The 19,593-nt window shown below is 47.6% G+C and overlaps 1 protein-coding gene across 5 annotated transcripts in view; it reads right to left on the bottom strand.

Moving 5' to 3' along the window:
- LOC147886559 (uncharacterized) overlaps nt 1-19,593 on the bottom strand; it is a 178,489-nt gene that overhangs the window by 12,004 nt on the left and 146,892 nt on the right. For 2 of the 5 annotated variants that reach the window (XM_087395699.1, XM_087395696.1), the window contains one exon: nt 308-429. The exons of 1 other annotated variant lie outside the window; for it this stretch is intronic. In XM_087395699.1, the coding sequence (XP_087251825.1) occupies nt 308-429 (122 nt within the window). The remainder of the gene's footprint in view (nt 1-307; nt 430-19,593) is intronic. 2 more of the 5 variants (XM_087395698.1, XM_087395697.1) reach the window with 1 other exon arrangement.

The following is a 19,593-nucleotide window of genomic DNA, read 5'->3' on the forward strand; positions in this document are numbered from 1 at the left end:
GTTGATGCAGCGCAACAGGTTGCTGGTGTTCACGGGCTGGTTGCGGGGGGCTTTGGAGCTCACACACACACACGTTCCATGCCACAATCACATGAACCATTCAATCTCCACCAACACCAACATCTTTTGTGGACTTGGAAAACTTGACTAATGCAACCTTGTTAGAAGCATTGATACAAGTGACTTTCCATGCATGTTCACATACTCTTCCCATTTTGGCATACCGCTCACATTTCCATTACATTCCCCATGTGATATCCTGATGAGCATGAGAATATACTTCAAGACAAAATTGAGGATTATATACCAGCAAACTTGCACGGGCAGTTTTCTTGACTCGAACAACTTCCTCTTCTTTGGACTCAGAAGATGTAAGCAACTCCAACTCTTGATGTAAAATTTCTGCCAAGGACACTCCTTCTACACCTGCTACACATGCAATCACATGGTGATGAAACCACATAACATTTTTATTTTGCTAAAGCAAAATCTACGAGGACATAACCATGTCGCAAAATTTTTTTAAATGAAAGAGTTAAGTGAGAGATCATGGAGTTTTGGTAGTTGTGATCACCAATTTCATGGCTATAGAAACACATTTCAAAAAACGCTGCAAATGTCTCAACCCCAACCCCTTGCTGCCCGACCCCCCCCCCCCCCCCCCGGCTTCCCAACACACACACACTTTTTTCAGTGAAAGCTTTGATTGATTATATTACAAGAATAGTCACCTCAGAAAAGAGGCGCTAGAAAATACATCAACTGGAGATCTCAGTATAAGCTAAATAAGAAAAATTGGGATCACTAAAGACTTTACAATTGCGGTCTATCCATAAAGTCCAGTGGCCAATAGTGTTGGGAATTTGTTTGGTTGGATTCCCAACACACACACACCCCCTTCTCATACAGCCCCACCTCCTATGGCTATAATTACCTTGACCCTAAATCAGCCCCTGAACCTCATAAAATGAGTGATGTATTGTTGGCCTTTAGGATTAATTCCCCTAACCAATACCCATCATCCCTAAGGACTTCCTTACCCAGGTTAGGTATAGACTTGCCCTAGTTAGCTTGTGACAGAAAATTCTTCCCCCCTTAAACACTTATGTACTCACTAATGACAAGTGGGAAATCGCTTTTGAAGACTATCAATGCTAACAAGAGTCATCCCTAGAGCTACATTTTCCATCCGATTAAGTATTCATAACAAATATGAATTTTGAATTGTCAAGACCTGTGATCCATAATTGATTCTTGCTCATATTAAATATATGCACTTAAGTCCTCTGTTTGGACTAGTTTCTCCAAGCCTCTCTTTGGGACTACTTCTAGGAAAACGAGACGACCCTTGGTTCTTTCAAGAAGTTTTAACTTATAAGCCATATCCTTGATTTTCTAAATAACTGTATACGGTCTATAACATCTTGATAACAGCTAATAATGCTTTATTGTACTTAGTCAAGGGGAATAGCTTTCTCAATCCACAAGGTGCATCTACGAAAGCCTCCTAGATCCTCAGTGATAGATTGGTGCTCATTGAAGACTATCTTGCATACCTTGCAAGAGATTAATGGACACCTTCAATTCCACATTTTGCAAGCTAATGGCAATAACATATCTGGTTGACACCCATTCATAAGCATAAAGAGGGAAAACCACATGGGTGAATGCTTATAAGTAGAAGCCATCTTTCCCACTATGACTGCATTTTGGAAACATATGCCCTCATCATATATTCCATTATCATGTTTGTTCGCTCAACCCTACCATCCAAGTCCATATGATCATTGAACCATAGTTTTTTCCAACTTGTGGAATATGATCGCCAAAATTGTACAATGAAATTGGTATCCCTATCATTAACAATATCGCATGGCAGCATTCTATAAACTCAATCTAGTAATTGGTTTCCACTTTGAGCTTTCAGTTTCAAGTTGAATCTCTGTGTATTATTTAGTTCCATGTATGCTGTATGTATAGTAACAGTGAACTTTGGTAGAATCTACTTGATTGTTGATAGTCATTGCATTCTATGGAACTTAGTCACTAGTATATTGTCCCCCTCCTCCTCACTCTTCCTCTCCCTCTCTATGCCTCCCTATCTCTCCCCCCTCCATACTTCCATGGGCAAAAAATAATGATCTACAAAGGGGATGTAAATTTTTCCATGCAATGCATGTAATGGTAACCGTACCATACATATGGTATGTTGACCTTTTTATTTCTCTCCCCCACCCTACTCTCTCTCTTTCTTTCTTTCTTCTATCGTTCTCATGCACGTGCTAACCTTAAAGAATGAGCCTCCAATTCATGAGACAGGGAAGGGAGAGTCGTCAACAAAACCCTTCAATTTGCAACTCACAGTCTATACTCGAAGTCTATTGGGTTGTGTGACCATGAGAGTGACTACAACTTGGAATAGGAGGATGTGCAGAGGGGGCTGTGTGGGCTGAAGGGAAGGACAACAACCAGCCTTGAGCATGACAGGTGCACACAAACAACTGGCAAATCGATTTAAAGAGATGAAGGGATGTTCAGTTGGAGATATTCATTGGCAGGTCTAAATTGTTGGATGTATTCATAGCAATAATAATGATCCTCACTTGACACATCCCCAATCGCTCCTGAGAATCCGAACCTGCAAACAGACACACACAGCCATAGCAACGATAAGGAACTAGCAGGCTGCTCACCACCCAACCATGACATCCACGAGAAAGGATCTCGATCAAGAGATGTCCCCTCCGAGCCACGAGCTGAACTACTAGCACATCATCCATCTGGTCACAACCAGCCTAGCGTCCCATACCTCCAAGTGGCGTCCTCAGGGGCCTCAGACACAGATGAACCTAGGGCAATGCTAGATAGCAAGTGCCCATCCGCACTCAATCCAGGATCAGACCCGCAAGAGAGAACTACCTCGCTCCCACTCACGATACTGACAACTGAGGCCTTTATATAGGCTCAGGCCCAAAAGCAACGCTAAACATAGCGGGAACCCTAATCTGTCAGTGCCCTTGCAACTCAGCTCGAGACTCACTTGCATCTATAGCCCTAAGCCCCCCTAGGCTTCCTAAGCTAGTCTCGTGTGACTGACACACGTCAGATATGATCCATGCACATAACATACTCCTTCACCTCTAAGAACTCACTCTTGACTCTTGAGTTCAAAAGAAAGTAAGAAAACTCTTTTTGAAGGCTAGTCAATGTCTCCCACGTAGCATCCTCCTCGACACGATCCTTCCACTTAATTTTGCATTCCGGCAAAGTTCTATTTATAATTTGTTGTTCACAGAAACCAAGGATTCTTTCAGGTTCATGTGGTACAAAGATTAAATCTTCAACCTCTGTAATCTCTTGAGGAGTAACAAGCTGATCATCAGCAGCCAATACTTCTTTTAGTCCACTGACATGAAAAACAGGGTGTACTTTCATGTGAGGAGGCAATTCTAGTTCATATGCAACTAGTCCAATCCGTCGCTTAATTCTAAACAAACCACGATATCACAAAAGGGGACTGGACCCAGGTTAAAAAGAAAAAGAAACCAAGCAAGCAGGCCCGCAAACGCCGCAGGCAAAGAGCCAATTGCAGAGAGAGGGACAGGGTTGACCGAGAGGCCTCGAAGGAGGAACAGCAGGAGCCACCTCCCCCAGCGGCAGGGGCCACCGTCCATCCAAACAATCCTCTAGCTTTGGAGGTTCAGCCTCCACATCCACCCTTGCAGCAGCAACGAGCCCCAGGAGCTTCAGATGCAGTAATGGCGGAGGCTACAGACGCTAGCCCGACGACGACCGTGGAGGAGCTTGATCAGCAGGGGGGGCTTGAGGTCGTCCTTATCTCTCCTCCTCCTCCCCCTCCCCCTCTTCCTTTCCACCTCCCCCTCCAAGGTCTCCCCCCTTCCCCCCCTCAGTCCCCCCTTCTATCTCACTCTCACCACCCGCCCCCCTCCCTCTGCCCCCCGCGTCCCTACCCCTCCCTCTCCCGCCGGCCCTCTCTCCACCTCAACAGCACGTTCTTCCGCTTCGACACCCCTGCCAGCAGGCACGGGAATGATGATGCTCCCTTCTGCTTTCTCATCGCAGCAGCAGGTCCATTCAAGGAGGGATCTTGAGGGACGAGGCTCATCCTCCCGATTAGCAGCTCCCAACCTCCAGCCTGGGCATCCCTTATCGTGGGAATTCTGGAGGTTAGGATCCTGGAACTATCTCGAGATTTCGGACTCATATCCTCTACCATTGGAGGTAACGCTCATGGTCCTTCAGTCCCGAAAGGGGGGTTTGATCAGTGCAGTGGGATCTCAAACACACCCCGTTTGGAGATTTCAATTTGCCTCCACATGGTTGGAGAAGTGGTCCCCGGAGGTGTTCGATGCTATTTTGGGGAATCAGATTACACTCATGATGGACGAGTGGATGGGGCCACAGGGACTAGACATTTGGTACGCCCATGGCGCGGAGGTGAACTTTTAGCTGAGCTTCACGCACGAGGAGCCAGTGTGTGGTTTGGTGACATGAGTTATTAGATTGCCGCTGGAGGCAAAGGTGGAGCAGGCATACTTTTGGCCCCTCTAGAAGTGTGCGGAGCTATTCGGGATGGAAGCCTCCTTCATGATGAAGTGGGCACAGAAGATCGGTATTGAGCTGGTATCCACCCTAGTATGGCGCTGCATAGATACCGACTACTCGCCCTCTAAACCCCCGGCAAAGTCACACAAGGCAATCTTTTTGGGACAGGCACCCACTCATAGGAGAGCCTTGTTCCCGACTTCCTCGTCCTCATGAGCTGGACCATAGTGAGTTGAAACGTACATGGGCTCCACGACCGTGCTCATAGCCAGTTGTAGTACCTGATACTCTGACAGGAGGTGCAGAGGGCAGTGGTAGGGCGGGCGTGGACATCCTTATGATTCAAGAGGACATGTTTTCAGTCACAGACATCAGATGACGTCATCACCTTCTCCCAGGGAGAGGTCCAGAGGAGTGGTCCCCCGCAGTAGGACGGGCGGAGCGGAGGGGTCTTCATCTCAGTCTCACAGACTTTGGCTCCAAAGGTCTACGATCAAGGCGAGCTCATTCCAAGATGGGAAGTTTGGATGGGAGTTCAGACAGGAAAGTCCAGGATTGGGATCTTGAACGTGGATGCCCCAACGTGTAGACAGCACCGCCCGACCTTTTGGAGGAGGCTGTCAGAGTGTAGACTCCTAGATTGTTAGATGTGACTTCAACAACCTGGACTTTGGGGAAGACAAGCAGGGCGGCGCCTCGTACTCTGAGATGCCAGTAGCAGAGCGTAGCACCTGGGAGCAGTTTATTTTCATGATCAGTGGCAGAGACCCGTGGAGGGAGCCGAATTTCAGCAAGACACTTGGCAGCCTTCTCTTCTCCTTTGGGCAGAGGAGACACAATGGATTGCTAGAGAGACTAGACAGTTTCTATGTTGGGGATTGGGCACTGCACAGAGGCGGATCTATCGAGATTCTGGCAGGTACCACGATGTCCTACCACTCTCCAGTGGTACTTTAAAAAGACAACAAAACCCAAGAAAGAACGAAGTTGTTTGACAGTTTGGGAAATCAACCATTCTAAAGCCTTTTGAATACGATCTAGGTCAATGCTAATCCCTTCCCGTGAAATCTTGTGTCCTAAATAAATGATTTCCTTCATAAAGAATTCGCATTTACTTTTCTTTGCATACATCAGATTCTGTCTTAGTAAATCCAAGACAACCCTTAGATGAGATATATGATCCTCTAAGGTCTTGCTGTAAACCAAGATATCATTAAGAAACACAACAATGAACTTGCCCAAGAATCTCGGAACAAGTCATTCATCATCTGTTGGAAGGTTGCTAAGAGCATTAGTCAAGCCAAAAGGTAAAGCAAGGAATTCATAATGACCATATCTCGTCCTAAAAGCTGTCCTCTCAGCATGTTGCACAAAGATGCGTATCTGATGATAACCACAGTATGCAAATCAAACTTAGAAAAATACTTCGCTCCTACAAGTCTGTCTATCAGGTCATCAGATCTAGGCAAAGGGTACCTATTCTTAATTGCTACTTTATTTAAACGCCTATAGTCCACACATTCGCCAAGAAGCAAAATTGGTGCATCCCAAGGTGATTTACTCGGATGAATATATCCCAACTTCAGATTACCTGAAGATGCTTTGCTAACTCATCCTCCTTAGCCTAATGCGAAATCAAGGGCTGAATTCCGCACTGGCTGACACAAATCGGGGCAAGGGAGCAGAGCGCAACGCCTTGCTGCAGCTCACTAGCAAAATCAGGGCCTGGAGAAGGGTAGGCTGAAGCTTTGTAAGCTGGGTGAGACCTATGGTTTTAAAAAGCAGCTTCAAGTACCTAAAATCGAAGTGCTTTTTTGCTTCTTGACCTCCAAATAAGCTTCTTGTTTTAGCCAAGCACCTAAAGCAGAATGTTTTTTTGCTTTCTTGGCCTCCAAGCAAGCTTCTCCTCCAGCCTGGCCAGCCCCATCGCACCCATCTCCTCGCTGTTTCTCGCAGTGCCTACCCTCAGCCAGCAATTAGCTGCCCCTTCACCTAATTTCGCAGCAAGCCATGCTTCAAGCAAGTGCATCCTCTGCGCATATTTTCCACGTCCAAGAGTCCCAAACAACTTAGCCCCACAATCACGCTCCCTCTCTCCTAAATCTTTCAGCGAATCTAACTTCAATGAACAACACCCAATACCTGATGATCTCTTTGCCATTACTGGCACAATCACCAACACTTGCAGGGATCCCAGTCAAATTTTGAATTTGGGGCATACCTGGAAAACTCATTCAGTCCTTCTCTCTACAACGATTCATACCTCAAGAGTTGGCTCTGATACCAAATGGCACGTCCCTAATCGCTTCTGAGAATCCAAAACTGCAAACAGATACAAACAGCCATAGCAACGATAAGGAACAAGCAAGCTGCTCACCACCCAACCATGACATCCACGAGAAAGGATCTCGGATCAAGAGATGTCCCCTCCAAGCAGGCTGAACTGTTGGCACATCATCCATCTGGTCACAACTAGCCTGGTGTCCCATACCACCAAGTGGCGCCCTCAAGGGCCTCAGACTAAGATGAGCCTAGGGCAACGCTAGACAGCAATGCGCGTCCACACTCAACCCACAAGAGAGAACTTCCTCACTCCCACTCACGATGCTGACAACTGAAGCCCTGAACCCTTTATGTAGGCTTGGGTCCAAAAGAAACACTAAAAATAGCGAGAACCCTAATCTGTCAGTGCCCTTGCAACTCGACTCGAGAGTCGACTGCATCTAGCCCTAAGCCTCCCCAGGCTTCCTAAGCTAGTCTCGTGTGACTAACACACATCAAACATGATCCATGCACATGACATCTTTTCTCTCACTTGGGCTCACAACTTGCATAATTAAACTTTGTTATCAACCTAAGCTTCAGCTTTTACTACTTTGCTCTGACCTTGGCAGAATTCCATCTGAAGATATGCAACCAACTAGCCGAGTCAAGCAGTTGCAAGACAAGTGTAGCTACAGCTTGTATTTTTTTTTTCAAAAAGAGTACTTCATTAAGTATGAATGAAAACCGCAAGAGCAAGCTCTAATGCGGAAGTACATCAGGCCATGCATGAGAAAAAACCAGCTCAAAAAGAGCTGACAAATATCCAAGGAGGAGGCTAAAAATGCCACCTCAACCCTGAAGGAGACTCAGAGAAGAAAGGAGATCCTCTCCAAACTCTGAAAAAAGTATCTCTCCTAGCTGCTGTAGCTGTTCCGAGGATCCTTGCATGCTCACCCAGATGGTCATAAGTGTGTGTATAGCATCAGTCCATATATTCGCCATAGACTAGAAAGGGTGAACCTCGGAACCCTCCATCGCCTTCATACATCTCGCTCTCCAAATATGCCAAGCTGCAATGCTAGCCAAAATCTCCCATGATGTGTCTACCGAGGCATGAGCAGCTCTGAAAGGAGTGAAGGGAACATCCTAGAGAGAACATGACTCCACAAAGTGTCGTTGTATAATGAAAGCTGAGTCTAAGTCATGTCCCATGCAAAACACCTTAGGGCCAGTAAGAGATAACCATGCCACTGATCCCCAAGTCATGAAGAAGGGTGCTCTATAAAATATGCTAAATATCCTAGCAACACCCTTCCACATTGTCCTCGCCTGTCTGCAATCCCACAGGCAGTGCTGAACTGCTGACTCAACTGTTGCGTGGCATTGAGGACAAGTAGGATCACCAAAAGTTTTTCTGCACCTCCGCAGAAATCTGAAAACTATCCCAATGAGGAGCTTTGGAGGGCCTCCAACCTATACTGCTAAGGTCAAATCTCCTGGCATTTCTAACTGTGTAACGAAAGAAGGGGATGCGCTTGTCTCGGTGCCGTTCATCAATCCATTCCCACTCCCCAGGGTCCCACTACAAGAACCTAATGGAGGAACCACCATACAACCAGAGTCTCCAAGACCCAAGTGCTGGAAGGCAACCTCCAAAAGAATATCATCTGAAGATCTGAGAAGTCTGCTTCCCCACTGAACATCAAAGACAAGGGTCTCCTTATGTGCATCCCGCAAGACAATAACCTGTAAAGGAATACCCGTCCCCATGAAAGCTCCCAACCAAGTGGACTCTGTGATTGGCATGTCATCTGTATCTATCCACTCTGCCGGTATGGTTGCATCTATCTGCTGCATCCTGACTGCACTCCCTCGGGGTCTTTAGTCCTCTGGAAGCTTGCTAAAAGCCTTCCAAGCACCTACTGTGGAAGCAGGTCCCCTCTCCCATCTAGACCACTGCATACAATGTGACACTCCTAGTGATCTGCCTGTCATTCAACATGACTAGCTGCCTGTCTATTTCTTCGCGAGACGAGGGTGGAACTCTACGAAGAGTGCCTATGAAGCTGCCCCAAGCTTTCAGAATGACAGCCATGAGAGGGGAAGAGGGAGATCTAAGACGGGCTGAAGTAAAGAGCTGTCCATCCAATCTCCCCGATGAGATGGTGTACAAGACTGAATGCTACGTAAGAAAAATTCTTTCCAAGGCTCCTCTCCAGGCATCAATCTTCTCACTACAAACTTGCAGAGCAAGGCCATACACTACAAGTTCGGATCAATAATATTAAGACCTCCTTCCCCTGTGGGGAGAATGAGGGTATCCCAAGCCAACCTGGCTACAACATCTAAGGTGCCATCTAACCCACTCCATAGAAAGTTCCTAATAGGTCTCATGAGCTAAGAGATACAACCTCTAGATCTGCACCAACATGAGAAAGCGAACCAGGTAATAGCCAATAATACCTCGTTCACAACCACTACTCTGGATGCAAATTTCAACCATGTTGAAATCACCCCCAATGATCCAAGACTCTGCAGTGCATGACCAAGAAAGCAGCTCTTTCCATAGAAGGACACAGTTCCCTCCCGAATTGGGGGCATAGAGGTTTAAGAAACCAACCTTATGTTCACCAATCAAAAGAATGATCCACTGAGCTCTAGAGAAAACTATGATCCCATGTCCAATCACCAAGGGGGGTATCGAAGAAGAAAGAGAAATACAAGTACCTCCCCTGGTGCCCAAGGCGGGTGACCAAAAAGTATGGCCTGAGAGAAGATTACTCGACTTGGCACAATCCTTGACATCTAGTTTGTGTTCCTGAATCATAAGAATATCAATGGGACCCCCAGTAACACTTGGATGAAGTTGGTTACAAATTAACTGCCTATGGTGGTGGTGAGGTACACCTCCGAGGCCCTGAACGTTCCAACTGACAAACCTCATCTACGAGAGAAAGAGGCCGGATGAAAATCGTACCCGGCTTGGTAGCGGAGATCTCCCTCTCTTGGGAAAAATTCCTCCTATCAAGAGGAGGGAAGTCAACTGAGGAAAGCACTCTCACACCTACAGAAGGGGAAGCTCTGTCCACAGTGATTTGAACAACCTACGCCCCAAAGGTAGAGGGTACAAACTCCTCCTCTAACTCAAACTCTGCCATGTCTGCCATAACTGTAAAAGAATTCCTGAGTGATGCATCTGATGCAGGTGTGCGGAGGATCCCTGCGGATGGTGGAGTGGAAGCAATAATCCCCTTACCTTCATCAAGAGGTGAAGAAAGAGGAGCAAAAGAGAAAGGGGACGGTCACAGGAGGTAGAGGAGTACTTGGGATCAGCTACTCTCTCCAGAGAGAGGCATGTTCTTCGTTTCTCCGTTGGTAGCTTTCGATCTCGGGGGAGCGAAAGCTAGTCAGCTGAGTTACTTGACAGCGAGATTGCTAGACAGCTTATGAGCATGACTCAGTTTTCATCGGTTCACCGTTTTTTCGGCTCGCAGATTCATTCTTGCCCTAGGACTCTTCGACCTGGCTTCGGTGGCAGGGCCTTTCTGTTTTTTTTCTTTGAGATTCAGGGAGACTTTGATTTGCCCAGGAGTGCTGGTTGGTTTGACTTTTAGCTCCTTGGTTCGCGCCAGAGTACTATTCCCTTAGATGGAGCCATTTTACATGAGTTGGGACAGATTTGGAGTTTGATCAGACACCGGCTGTGGATTGTGCCGTCAGAGAGAGAGTTTTGTGCCGTTGCTACTGGCACACCCTCACTTCCATCCAAAGTCTAGGTTGTCCATCTCTTGGAATGTGAGAGGATTGAACGGCCGCAGATTTACCTCAGATGCAGATGGTCGTAGATTGGGAGTTCCTAGATTGCAGTTGCTTAGGGGCTCCCTTCGGTTTATTTCCTCAGGGTCCCCTCCAGACATTGTGCTTATCCAGGAGCATAAGCTCTCCCAGGACAGGATTGACAGATGTAGATCCTTACTCAGAGGACAGAGCCGGACTTATTGGAGCCCAACGGATGGCACGAGGGGAGGAGTTTGCATTTCAGTTTCAGCTAGGTGGGCCTCAGAGATCGCCCAAGAGGGTACACTAGTGGAGAGCAGAGCATGCTATGTTATTCTTCATATTGAGAACACAGTAGTTGGTGTTCTCAATGTGTATGCTCCCACGGATCCAGCTCACAGACGAGCTTTTTGGAGACAGCTTAGAGAGTACCTTCCTCAGGCAGACACCTGGATTGTTGGAGGTGATTTCAACATGGTTGAATTTGCTGAAGACAAGTCACGTCAAACAGAGGGTGGCCTTTCCGATAGGGAGAGAGTGGAGTGGGATAGTTTTGTTTTGCATGCTCGACTTCATGATGCTGCTCGATTGGACGACTTTCGTCAATTGGCAGACAGTCTTCAGCTCTCTTGGTCCGGGGTTTTCCATGGCTCTCTTTCTTTGGTCAGACTTGACAGGTTTTATATTGGCCATTGGGGTCAGGCCAGAGGAGGACAGATTGGGATCCGCCCGGGTTATGTTTTATCTAACCATGCTCCAGTCCTATTATAGATTCTTCCTACCTCTCGATTGGAGAGCACAGGCTCTGTTAGAGTTCTGGACTTTGTTTTTCAGGATACAGAGTTCGTGGAACGGTTGAGAGAGACTTGGTTGTCAATGGACACTCCTGTGGATCAGGGCTGGTTGTTGTGGGTAGAGGGGGCTTTGGCTAGAGTCAGCATGGCCTACCAGTTGAGGGCAAAAGAGGAGAAGGAAAAGCTCAGAATCAGAGATCGGAATGCAAGAGCGGAGGTATCCAGACTTCAGAGATTGATTCAGAGTTTTCCTCATTCTCTTTTCATCAGAGGGCAGCTTTCGGAGGCTCAGGAGAGACTAGAGGAGATTCAGGGCAGGAGGGCCCATCATGTTGGTGCTTTCATGCTGACTCGATCCGTCACGTGAGGAGATTGCTCCGGAACTTCCTATGGAGTGGTGGTGATGGTTTGGACACTAGGGCCAGGGTTTCATGGGATACTATCACTTTACCCGCCTCGCAGGGAGGACTTGGAGTTCTTGATCCTGAGATGGAGAGCAGAGCACTATTAGTCACACTTCTTGTTAGAGGTTTGACTCCAGGAGATCAGCCGTGGACGCAGTTCCTACTACATGGGATTCACCAGTGCACCCCACAGCAGCAGGCCAGTGGGCAAGTAGAGTCAGTTGGATCTTCCTGACGGACCAGCATTCTCAGCCTTCCTCACCACTTGTGAAAAGGCTTATTCGAATATGGGATCTTTTCCGACAACACCTCATCAGAGCAGTTCCCTCCTCCAGAGAGGAAATTGCTCGACAGCCACTATATCATAACCCCCTGGTTCGATATCAGGTTTCTTCCCCTGGTACAAAACTTAGGACTCCCTTGGCCAGATGGCATGCTCAGGGGGTTGTGACAGTCGGAGATTGGTTCAGGGGAGGTGTGGAGATGTCAGAGGAGGAGATCACAGATAGACACGGGCCACTTGGACAGATTGCTGCCACCAGATTACTGATCATGAGAGCTATTCCTCAGGGGTGGAGGGGTATGCTTACAGATCAAGCCTATGTTCATCCCATCTCTACTTGGTCAGGTTGTTTTAGTGAGGCTGGGCTATGCATTGGAATTCGTTTAGGACCGGCACCGTTTACTTATTTTGAGACGGACTCCTCTCACAAATTGTATCCCACTCAGCCCCTGGATCGACAAGAGCTCCTTTGGCAGAGAGTCAGGGTCATTGGTTGCCTTGGTAAGGAATGGGCCACAGATCCTTCCAGGTTGACCATTGCAGAGCATCCTAGATGGAGACTTTGGATCTTTCAGGGTCGACCTCTTGCGGAGCTCGACTGGGACCCAGGTGAGTAGGCGTGGCCTACTTCGGTGGCAGGCGCTCGTCCTCTTTCTTTTTCCAGTACTCGACGAGGGCAGGTTACAGGCTTCAGCAGAGAGACTCTCATCACCTACCATCTGCCTCACAGCATTGGCAAGCACAGGGACTTACTGCAGAGCTCTTGCTGAGCTATTGGACTCACTTTTGGGGCATCAGTAGAGCCAGGAAAGTCTCCTACTTTCTTTGGCTCACTATTTATTAGGGTATACCTGTGGGTACTTGGCTTCAGCAGATGGGTAGACCCTCCTCGTGTATGCGTTGTCAGCTTGCAAAGGAATCTAGTAAGCATTGTTTATGGAGCTGCCCCAGCTCTAGAGTGGTTTGGACAGGTATCTTCAGGATGTTCTCATATGTTACATCCGAGTCCTTTCTGATGACATGGGGCGCTGCCCTTTGGGGGAGAGGATTTGGAGCCTTTGCCCTCTATGAGTCAGAGCCAGGAGACCACGGTTTCGTCATGCAGTGTCGCCAAAGACGGGGTCCCACAAATGTTAGCACCATGGAGCCGCAGGACTTACTATTGGTACCAGTACCAGCTCAGGATTCCAGGCCTACTTCACCTGCAGGGTTAGCCTGGGAGGTGATTTCTAGTATTACCCTATGGCGGATATGGTGTTCGCGATGTTCTTTTGTCCTTGGGGGCCACTTATGCACGGAGGATGACACTCTTGCTTCCATTTGGGCGGAGATTATCTTCACTCTCACGAGTCAGTGGGAGCGGTGTACAGGCACCTCTTTGGCAGCTCGTGGGAGACTTTTATCCTTCATGAGGACATGGGACTGCTCATTATTTTTTCATTTGACCCCTTTTGGGATGTCGTGGCATTTTAGACCACCACCATGGCTTTTTTGCCACATTGTTGAGGCTAGGGATAGAGTACTTTCTCTCCCACCTATTCTATGATTCGTTTTGAATGGAATATATCACTTTTTCATTTAAAAAGAGAAAGGGGACTGCAAATGGAGCGAGGCCATATAAGTAGCATTAACATGGAGTAAGGCACAGGTTTCGGCAACGAGTTGCTCCCTAGATGGAAGCTCCTTCACATAAACGTATGAGGGAACATGAGCAACCTCATCAGCATCAATAGGTAGGACAAGAATATCTCCTGCCTGCAAGGAAGGGTCTATGGCGCCATCAGTACCCTCCTGAGGTGGAATTGGCTCAACAACTCTGACTGGCACCCAACGAGAGACGAATGGAACAGAATGTGTTGACAGTCCTGGTCGCGCTGTAGAAAAAGGTTTAGGATGAGAGACTGTAGCCGACGTTCCTGGGCAAGAGGTGGAAGGCCCAGCAACACGAGAAGTGGTAGGATGTGCAGTAGATCATGGAGTAGGTCTAGCCGAGGTGGTGCTATGAGACGCTACACCTGTGGACCTTTTAGGCCTTTGCTTTTTTCTCTTCCTTGGGCAATCTCTGGCAAAGTGCCCAGGGTTCCTGCAAATCCTACACTGATCTTGTCTCCAAGCGATCTTGACTCTCTGCCTGAAGAATGAGCATCTATATGCTGGAGCATGATGATGTCATCCATGATGTTAGAGTCACAGACAATGACCCTAAGACGTGGTACCCCGTTCGACTTGACTGCCTTTGCTGTCGAAGAAGGCATCCCAGAGGGGGGGATCTCGGTGACAATCCCGAAAGCGGCTCCAATGGAAGATAAGAGTCGATGGTACACCTGAGGAAGGCCGGGGAATCTCAGGAAGAGTAAAATCGTCCGGCTATCCTCCTCCACAAGATCGAAACCCAACGAGAAGGGTGTCAAGAAAATCCTCCTGGAGCTCAAGGCTAAGGGACTAGCCTGAAGCACTGTAAATGTTGCATCCGGGGAGTCAAAAACAACCTGGAAGAAACCTCGACCAAGCATACGAACATCTATGAGGTGCCCTGTCAGGTCTCCAGGTAAAGCGAAGAGCATCCATTCCCTAGCTTGTAACCTGGAGGAGTGGGACCCATGGATGCAAACAAAGAGTGATGTCGAACTCTCCTGCTCTGTACCTTTTCTGAGCTGCTGCAACTCGTCTTTGGAGAACGTGATGGTTTTCGTGGCCGGTGGAAGTGGGCGAGGATTGGCTGAAGGTTGAGCCATCGTCAATCGAGGTATGAAGGCCGACTCAAACAAATAAATGCTCCGTCCGACCAAATAATTGCTGCTAGGATAATGCTAGGATGAGGAGAAAGGAGGCTAGAAAGAGGATGTAGGAAGAGAAGGGGGGGCTGAGGGTGAAGAAAAGAGATAGGGGAGGGAAGAGAGGGGGATGAAGGAGGCTGAAGGAGGGGGAGAGAGGCTAGGAAGGAGGGCAAGAGCAGGAGAGGAGGCAGCAGGGGACGAGGTTAGGAGGAGGCAGCCGAGAGGTGACAGGCGTGGGAGGGGAAGTATGCGGAAAGCGAAGGGGGGTGCGGGGGAGGGAGAAAGAAAGAAAGAAATTTTATTAGAGTCTTCGGAAGACCGATGGGTTTATGAGACTGAAAGAAAACCTGATACAAATCACAATAAGGGTGGAGCTACTAAAACGAGCATCCTCACCCGTGCTGAATCCTAAGTCTGATCATACATAATCAAATACATCTGGGTGTGACAATGAAAAGAAAAAAGACTGGAGCGGAGCGGAATCCTCCATATAAGGGGGCGTAGAGAGTAGGCGGAGAGGAAGGGAGGGGGAAGAGGCTAGGGGGTAGGCAGAGAAGCTAAGGGGTACGCGGAGGAGCTAGGGAGAGAGGATGGAGAGTAGGGGGTAGGCGGAGAGGTGAGAGGAGGGCAGCGGGTCTGAGAGGAGAGGCTGAGGGGATACGGGAAGGAGAGAAGAGGACTGGCGGAGGGGAGAAGCTGAGGCGAGAGGAGAGGGGGGGCTGTACAGCTGAGGTGAGGGAGGAGGGCAGCATGGGTCGGGGAGGAGCAGCAGCTCACTGTGCAGTGAGATTTAACTCGAGGTTTGGTTTTTGCTACAGCCTGTATTGGCATGCCTACCTATTGCAATTCCTACCTTGGTGCAGGACAAATATACTCACCTTAGGGCCCAGGAGCAAGCCTTAGAAGGAGTCTAATATTTGTGATTGCATATCCTGTTGTCAAACCGGTACCTTGACTATACATTGTATCCTATGAAAGTACCTTCTTGACTTTTTGCTTCAAGCTTGGTCGTGCGTTCATCTGGAACACCCATAAAGCACTTAGAAACCTCCATCACTTCACAAAGTGCTTTTATCTGAATAGGCCTCGTGAGGAGTCTTTCCTTTTACCGCCTTCATTGAACTCTGATCGCATGAGCATGCTAGAAGATGCAGGCCCTGCTAAGGCAGTCAACTTAACTCCAAGTTAATAATTCACAATGAGGTGGGGTTGCGATGTATAAGTTGTCCATTTTACGAGTCTGGATTACCAATGGAGGTAACTATTAAGGTGTTGACAAACTGTGTTGATGTTTGTTAGTGTCTCCCCCCCCTCCAGACCCTCCCGCCCTATCATGCTCCCTTCCCAGCTCTCCCCCTCCCCCCCCAAAAAAACCCTTCCGCCCATTGCAGTCACCTCACGGATCCTTCCACCCCCTTGCAGCCCCTCCACCCCTCACAGTCCCTTCCTAGCCTTTCCACCCGCTCTCAGTCCCCTCTCCGCCCCCTCCCAGCTGATCCCTGCCCCCCATCACAGCCCCTCACAGCCTCCCCCTCCTCACACTCTTCCATCCCCTCATAGCCCTTGTAAATCCCTCCTCAGCCTCACCACTGCCTCTCCGTCAATCCCTGCAGTGACAACATGAAGTGGCAATGAATGCAGAATGCAGTCATACTGAGTCCAGTGACACCCCAGGGGAAGAAATGACTGGGCATCATCGACAAGATGGAACCTGAAATCAAGTCCTCAGCCTCAAATCTTGGAGCGTTAGGAGGAGAGGGCTTTAAGGCTATACAAGACATGGACGCCTTCCAGGAGGAACAACAAGAAGCATGCCTGCAAACAGTCCAACAAGAAGACAGGGTAGGGCCACATGGAGTTTCATTGTGATGTACGAATCCATCAATGAACAAGTTAGGGCCCCAGGAGGCATGCCAAATGAAACCTCTAGCACGATTGGAGTGAAGCAAGGCTATCTACTCTCTCAGACCCATTTGGCCTATATATGTATGAGATCAAAGGCTATCTACTTCATTGACAGGTTCAATGGTTCTGGGAAGAGGCTAGCTGACACCTGGATCCTCTCTTATTGTATGCAGATGACATAGTGCTTATCTCAACTCGACCAAGGGATAGAGGCATGTGCATGCTCTGCAAGAGTTTTACACACAACGTGACCTTACAGGTCAAATTTGGTAAGACCAAGACCATGACCTTTCATACCTCCCCGGCATGTGACCCTGTTAACATTGTCAGAACATACATATGATCTGGGTGTCATCTTCAATGGACCCAAATTAACGATGATACCGGCAATGAAGGACCGACTAACATGGGGGTATGTGGCATCAGCTCTCCTTCAGCAACAATGTTTCCAAGCACACAAGAGCCTAAGACAATGGGTTGGCTCTTCGTCACCTTAATCACACCTGCCCCAATGTATGGCGCACCATTTAGGCAGATGGTGGAAAGGGGCCCCATGCCATGATAGTCTCGTGCATGATCCGAGATAAATGTTCAATACCATGTTATCACCTGATCAAAGTCTGCAGCACCACCGATGATGATGAATGCCCTCTTTCAAACAGTCGCATGTATTCAATGAATACAAGAGATGGATGCTCGGAGATATGCCGGCCTAGCCATGGAGTCTTCACGATGATTAGCACAGCTAGAGCACACTTCTTGGATTCCAGAGTCTCTTCATGGTACAAGGCACATGGCACATAGATGGACCACCCCCTGCACTATAACATGATCTTGTCTCTCCATTTCTTCAGATCGCTCATGGAGAGACCAAGCGGCTCATCCGGTTATACTTCCTCAAAAAGCACATACAGGATACTTGGGTGGTGCCAGTGCGGGACTTGGGCACCAAGATGGCTTTCTCAAGGATCACCTTCTTAGGCTCATAGAGGACGTCTTTATTCACCAGTCTAGATACATGGAGGTCCACATGCCGCATGCCATGATGATTGCCATTTGATAGATCTAGGTTTCATCACATCACCTTGGTAGGGGGGGGATACTAGAGGGGATAGACTGGGCAGACACGATCTCCAAGCTCTGCCTCATTGAGGTGAAGACAAAGGAGCACTGCATATGCTGATGCATGGTGTACTATGAGATTCGAGGGAGGTCTTCATGCATGGATTTGGTCCACTATCCAAGTTCATAAACTTCCCGGACTAGAGATGCCTTGGGATGTTGTTACTTGAGATACGTAGACATAGGGAGATTCTCCTCTTTGATCTTCAACCTGAGATATCCACCCCCCCTCACCCCAATCCTAGACCAGCTTCTTCAGAGCCGGAGGAAACTTGCATGATGAGGACGACCTTATAGATGCACTAGCACTACTGAAAGCAGCCCCATCGAGATGTCCACAAGGTGTCACAGTCTCTGCCATCTAGCGCACTAGGTGACATTAGCCCCCACCATAGAGGACCTCCTCTAGACAATAGATCCAAATCTGAGATACCTTATAGCGGCATCGCACTAATTTCTCACGACGGCCGACCCAGAGGATCTAGGAGGCTTCCTTGCTGCGGCTTTGACTGCCACATGGCCAACATCCTACATTGCTCATTGATTCTTGATGATGAACTCCAGTAGCCACCTCTACTCATATGGAGCTTGTTTGGGATTATTAGTTACAGTTCCTACATTGTACGCTCATACTAATTCCAATTTTTCGTTCTTTGGTTCTTTCCACGATGAGATTATATCATGGATATCATTGTAATACTTTGGTCTCATGGCTCGATTTGGACTCTTGTAGACATTTAATATCACTTTCTTTCTTTCTTTCTTTCTCCAATTCTTAAAACACTAGACAAGGGCATACAATTCCTTATCATAGGTTGGATAACTGAGCTTGACATTAAACAAAGAGCATAAAGTATGCTATTGATGGGCTGGCTTGTATCAAAACGCTCCATTAGCACAAATGGTTGTATCAGTCTGAAAACTTAAAGAGAAGGTGCTGAAACGAGTTTGTGTTTTAGTAGTAAAAGCATGTTGTTGGGCAGGGCCCCAAATAAATATGTCCCTGTGTTTGTCAAAGCAAATAAGGAAGACATTTACACAATCCTTGATGTACTTCCAATTGCAATTAGGAAGCCTATAAGCTCTGAAACATTAGCAGGAGACGGCCATGCCACGATGACCTCAATCTTGTCATCACCAAGGGAAATGCTATCATAACGGTGGCCTTCGTTTTGTCAAAGAAATAAGGAAAGGAAAATTGCTGCACCATCACGAATGTTGCATCTAAGATGTACATCTATTCAGAATTAGAAAGACTCAAGGAAGATTCTAAGCTTGAAACATTAGTAGAAGCTGGCCATGCCATGATGACCTCATTTTGGTCAAAGCAAATAAGGGAAGAGAAATCTTGGTGTCTTCACCTTGCAATTAGGAAGACAAGGAACCTTCTAAGCTTGGAAACATCAGTAGAAGCCTGCCATGCCAAAATGACCTTGATCTTATCATCATCTAGTGAAATGGCATCATTAGATGTCACCAATCCCAAGTACTTGAGAGAATCCAATAGAAAAGCACATTTTGAGATTGACAAAGAAATAAATCTTGGAAAAGAGAAAAGATTTGGAGTACACTTATATATCACCCATGTAGACAAGAAAATGCTGTTTAAGAATCTCAAGGGGGGTCACTATGTACAAAACTTACATATCACATGCGTTCAAGGCCTATTATGATAGCCTTCTGTATGTGAAAAATGTGTA

This window comes from Dipteris shenzhenensis, chromosome 24 (genome assembly GCF_047967505.1).
Source record: "Dipteris shenzhenensis isolate YYH24624 ecotype China chromosome 24, Dip_SZ_1.0, whole genome shotgun sequence".
In the NCBI taxonomy this organism is placed as follows: Eukaryota; Viridiplantae; Streptophyta; class Polypodiopsida; order Gleicheniales; family Dipteridaceae; genus Dipteris; species Dipteris shenzhenensis.